Source organism: Meleagris gallopavo, chromosome 17 (genome assembly GCF_905368555.1).
Source record: "Meleagris gallopavo chromosome 17, MGAL_WU_HG_1.1, whole genome shotgun sequence".
Lineage (NCBI taxonomy): Eukaryota > Metazoa > Chordata > Aves > Galliformes > Phasianidae > Meleagris > Meleagris gallopavo.
Window position 1 is genome coordinate 10,906,797 of NC_139420.1, and position 4,966 is coordinate 10,911,762.

Below are 4,966 nucleotides of genomic sequence, written 5' to 3' on the forward strand. Positions count from 1 at the left end.
TTCCTCCCCTTTCTTACAACACAAGTTCACTGCAGGACCGGTATATAAACCCAGAGAAGTCCCCCAGTATGAACATGAATTTCTGAAAACCCGCACACGCTGCCCGTCTGCGCTCGGCTCTCCGGGACGGCGCTCACCATGAGGCTCATCCCTGCAGGTAACAAATCACAGCCCCTCACTCCCTCCCCCCTCATTCCCCCCCCCCCCACCGACCCAGCTGAGCATCGCTGGGAGCTGGCAGCCCCGCTGCCGTCCTGGCGCTCCTCCTCGCCCAACATCTGGCCGCTTATATAACTGACTCCCCAAACACTTCCCAAAGCGCCGGGGTGGGGTTGGGTTGGGTTGGGTTGGGGGGGTGAGGGGGGGAGGGGGGGGATGTTGGCTTTTTTTTTTTTTTTGGCTTTTTTTTTTTTTTTTTTGGCTTTTCTTTCTTACTTAACTTGAGAGAGCTGGGGAGGGCTGGGGGAGTGCTGCCAAAGTGGCTGTCCCTGCACACGTGCGCCTGGCCTCACTCTGCTCGGCTGCGGATCGGGCGCACGGAGGGGACTGGGAGCACAGGGGGATCACGGAGCGGCCAGGTGAGTGCTGTCCTGGGGCTTCAGCTGAGAGAGAGCAAAAAAAGGCGTCACTGCTTTACCTGGGACCTGCGGCAGCATGGAGTTTCCTACAAGTGTGGGCAGCTCGATGCGTGCCGCAGCCCTGGGGACTTTGCTCCAGGGCTCCACGTGCTCTCCGATCTTCAGGGCGCGCGCGTTGGCGAGCGGGGACCCCCATTCCCACCCCTGGGAGCCACACGTTGGTGACACCGAGCTTGGAAAGGGGGATGGCGATGAGGACACCCATGCAGGGCGGCCTCCCAGCTGACACCGAAACGGGGGTCGCAGCACCCCACTGTCACCCCCGTTGGGACGCGGTGACCCAGCGCTCACCCGTGCCATGCTCTCCCATCCGGTGCCTCCAGCAGCAGTTGCGCCCGCTCTGCAGATGGAGAAACTGAGGCAGAGCCGCAGCCGCGGGGCAGGTTTCCTTGTGGGCGCCCCTGCTGAGTCAGTAGGGCCGGGGTGGGGCCTGGCTCCCGCTGCGCCCGGCCGGGATAACGGGGAGGAAATCACTTTTGCATATTTGATTACAACACACAGGTCACCAGCGGGGCCGCTGCCTGTGAAATGTGGCAATGCCACCGGGCGCCCCGGGGGGACGGGCGGAGGGGGAGCCCCAGCCGGGGGGCAGGTGAGGGGCGTGGGACTGGGGGGACGCATGGGGCTGTGGGGGGAACGTATGGGCTCACCGACGTCGGTTTGTCCCCGCCAGGTGTCGTGCCTTTCGTGGCCCTGCTACTGCTGCAAAGGAGGCCGGTGGCCGGGCGGGCGCTGCTGGGGACGGGCTCTGCGTGTCCCACCAACGGGCTGTGCCGGGCCAATGTCCAGGAGCAGACCCGCAGGCAGGTTGCACTGCTCAACGCCACGGCGCAGGACCTCTTCAGCCTCTATGTGAGTGACACCAGGATGGCGGCATGGGGTGGCCACAGTGGGGACACGGAGTGGCCACGGTGGGGATGTGGGGCGGTGCGGTGGGGACGGGGATGGCCACAGTGGGGACAGAGGGACAGGGGGTGACACTCGCTGTCCCACAGCTGAAGTGCCAGGGAGAGCCGTTCAGCAGCGAGAGCGACCGCCTCTGCACCCCCAGCGGCATCTTCTTCCCCGCCTTCCATGTCAACCGGACCACCGAGAGGAAGGAAGTGATGGTGGCCATGTACAAGCTCTTCGCCTTCCTCAATGCCTCACTGGGGAACATCACCCGCGACCAGGAGGAGCTCAACCCCACGGCCAAGGAGCTCCTCGACCGCCTCCACAACACCACCAAGACCACTCGGGGCCTCATCTCCAATCTCACCTGCCTGCTCTGCAAGCACTACAATATCTTCCAGGTGGACGTGAGCTATGGGGAGAGCAGCAAGGGCAAGAGCGCCTTCAAGAAGAAGCAGCAGGGCTGCCAGGTGCTCAGGAAGTACGTGCAGGTCATCGCCCAGGCTGCTCGTGTCCTCCTACCTCACCTCAGCCCCGCATGAGCCCCGGCCCCCGCGCCACGCCGTGACCGGGACGGTGGACATCTCCTTGCACCCATCTGACAGATGGGCACGGCGAAGCCTCACCACCTCCTCACCTCTCGCCTTCCTATTTATTACCTCCTGCTGATGCTGCACCGGATCCGGGCCATCCCATGCTTTAATTTATTTCCCCGTTCAGGGGAGGACGCGGGCATGGGGCTCTGTCCTCCCCACCCTGGAGCCCCATGGGGATGCTCAGCCCCACAGCTCGGAACTCATCACAGACAAAGTGAAAAATCAGGAGGAGGCGACCCGCTCCCAACGGATGCCATCCAGCATCCAACAGAAGAGATTTTCCCCTCCCGGATGCGCTCACACCCACCGCAGCCAGCAGGGACGCTGGGGATGCGCTCCCACCATACATCCCACCCCGGCTATGGGGCCGGCACCCCTACAATGGGGCTGAACTGAGGGTGTGCGGTGGCCAGGGCTGGGTCCCGCCACCCAATGGGGACAGGAATGTGGTGCTGGGCAGCACCTGTGGATGTTGGCATGGCCCGCTGGCACGGACGGGGTCTCAGCCAGCATGGGGACTCAGGGGCCGAGCCTGGGGCGGTGGCAGGAGGCGCTGGCTCGTCCCTGGCGCCGGGGCGGGGGGCCGGGGGTATTTATAGGCTCGGACCTGGTGTTTAATAATATTAATAATAATAATAATTAATAAGAATTTTGGTAATATATATATATATAGAATTCTATTTAAATATTTATTTTTTTATACTTCTTTCCTCCAGTTGTTTTTGTTTTTTTTTTTTTTTAAATAAACCAAGAGAAAGTGACCCTCTCTGGCTCCTCTTTGCTCCGATGCTCCCCCCAGACGCCCTCGGGGCTGCACCAAAGAGCCCTCAAGCATCACCAAGGGTTGGGGTTCACCACTCCCTGCCCCTGCTCCCGTTTCCCTCCCCACTTCCTATGAGATGACTGCTGCTTGGCCATCTCACGGCAAAGAGATCGTCTCCAAGGGATGCTGAAATTGCCTCCCAGACTCTGGGCTGCCCTGGGAGAGGCTCTGAAAAGCTCCGGTCCAGCCAAGACCACCTAAGGATGCAGCCGCGCGCCGGCCCTCGGTGTCTCGCATGGGGCTGCACCGGTTAACAAGGGGCTGATTATACGGGAGACGTTGGAGCGGGATGATGAAATTTTCCTCCTCCTCCAGAGCCCTCGGGCCACCCGCCAAACCTCCCAGGCATGAGACAGGGAGCGGATGAGCTAAGATCCTGTGTGCTCATCTCGTGTCTCGGAGGAGCCCCGACAAAAAATAATCAGCGAAATGGGAAAGATTTGCCCCCTATAAAAAAGGAGCCCTCTTTGCTTTTCCCCCATGGGTCGTTCTGCCCTGGTGAGGGGTTGAGCCCCACGGCTGTGCCAACATCCCCGTGTGCAGCAGACGTTTCTTTGGGAATGGTGTGGTGATATCCATCATCCCATTCTGCCACTGGGGATGGGACCTGGGCACCCCAATGTCATCACCCAGAGACGATCACAGCTTTCCCGTGGGATGGCCCATCCTCAAACTGCTGCTGAACCCCAAAGATGAGAAAGGGACATGGGGGAAGAAGCTGAGGCTGGGGCCATCCCAATGACAGCGGGTCAGCACATCCCCATGGCTGCTGTCCCCAGCTCAGGGCACGGCCACCCCATCCCCACTCTGGGCTGAGTGCTGTCACCTGGGCTGCTCCATGGCCACATTCACTGCTCATCCCCATTGGGGACCAACAGGTGCCAGGGTGTCCCATCCCATGCCCATGTCCCCGCCTGTCCCCGTGTGCCCCATGCTTGGGGCTGGGGACTGGGATGCTTCGCGCATCGGGGCTGAGTGGGGAGCGGTGCACATCTGGATTTCTCACGCTTGCGTTCGATGTCCCTCCTCAACCAGATGGCAAAAATAAATAAATAGAATAAATCAGAGCCTCCTGACACAAATTGGGAACTCACGCCCGGGCTCTGTGTTTCATGAGTCTCCCTGGAAGGCAGTCAAACACAGGGAGGACAATGGGTTCACTTCTCCCTGGTGTCAGGTCATTCCCAGTTAAGGCTCATTAGCGGCGGGCGGGGATTAACTCTTCCTTCCCTGGAAAAGTGGATACCTCTGCAGTGCAGGGCAGACCCAGAACTGCCAAAACCCAGATCCCTCACCTCCCTGTGGGGCTGTGAGGTCCCCAGCCAGTGCCATCTCCCCACCGACCAGTGCCACTGCCCCGCAGCCATCGCCAGCCACAGGCAGTTGGATGGGGCTGACATCAGCCTGCACTGATGCCACCCTGCAGCCAGAACCGCACGCACCAGGGCAAAGCGTCACAGAGAGCCCCTGTTAGCAGTTCCCCCTTGGACACGGGAGCAGAGGAAATATGTTGGCTGGGGGGAACGCCAAGGGAAGGGGAGCTTTGGGAGCACAGTGCCTTCGCCCCAGTACCAGAGTGCTCTGACCGGCCGTGCTCCGTCCCCGAGCCGCTGCCTTGGGGAGCGCGGTACGTGAGGATCCGCTGCTGCCTGCGGTGAAGTCAGAGCCGCTGCCTGGGTGTGCCGGGCTGACCTCAGCCCTTGGCCCTGCAGCGCATCATGTGCTTGCTCACGCTCCACGTAACCCGGCCGGACGGGTCCACACGCTGCCCTGGGGCCACTGGCCAGACCAGACCTGCAGGTGCAGCCCCGGGATCTGCGAGCACCATAAGTGCCTGAGCCGCATCCACGGGCTGGGAGCATCCCAAGGTGTGCAAGCACAAGGCTGCACGTTGGGTACCACTCCTGCATCTCAACCGGGCACCGCCTGCGCATCCATCGCCCCATTGCCTGCTGGAGCCCATTGACCTCCATGGCCGAGGTGCCCACAAGGGTTAGTCTTTGGGAGACGGGCTCTGT

The 4,966-nt window shown here is 61.4% G+C and overlaps 1 protein-coding gene and 1 long non-coding RNA gene across 4 annotated transcripts; one reads left to right on the forward strand and one right to left on the reverse strand.

Moving 5' to 3' along the window:
- LIF (LIF interleukin 6 family cytokine) lies at nucleotides 1–2,886 on the forward strand. 3 transcript variants are annotated; one of them, XM_085238633.1, is made up of 3 exons: nucleotides 1–157; nucleotides 1,312–1,490; nucleotides 1,634–2,886. In XM_085238633.1, exons 1-3 carry the CDS (start codon nucleotides 139–141, stop codon nucleotides 2,069–2,071), a joined length of 636 nt encoding a protein of 211 aa, XP_085094759.1. In that variant the 5' UTR covers nucleotides 1–138; the 3' UTR covers nucleotides 2,072–2,886. The 3 variants fall into 3 exon arrangements, with proteins under 3 accessions (XP_085094759.1, XP_010718721.1, XP_085094758.1); XM_010720419.4 differs by lacking the exon at nucleotides 1–157 and adding an exon at nucleotides 1,108–1,230; XM_085238632.1 differs by lacking the exon at nucleotides 1–157 and having other exon boundaries at nucleotides 1,159–1,490.
- LOC146543201 (uncharacterized) lies at nucleotides 455–1,303 on the reverse strand. The gene is made up of 3 exons (XR_014887051.1): nucleotides 1,289–1,303; nucleotides 930–1,078; nucleotides 455–602 (listed from the first exon to the last, which is right to left on the reverse strand). It is a non-coding gene; the product is annotated as an uncharacterized LOC146543201 (long non-coding RNA).
- Nucleotides 2,887–4,966: the final 2,080 nt, after the last annotated feature.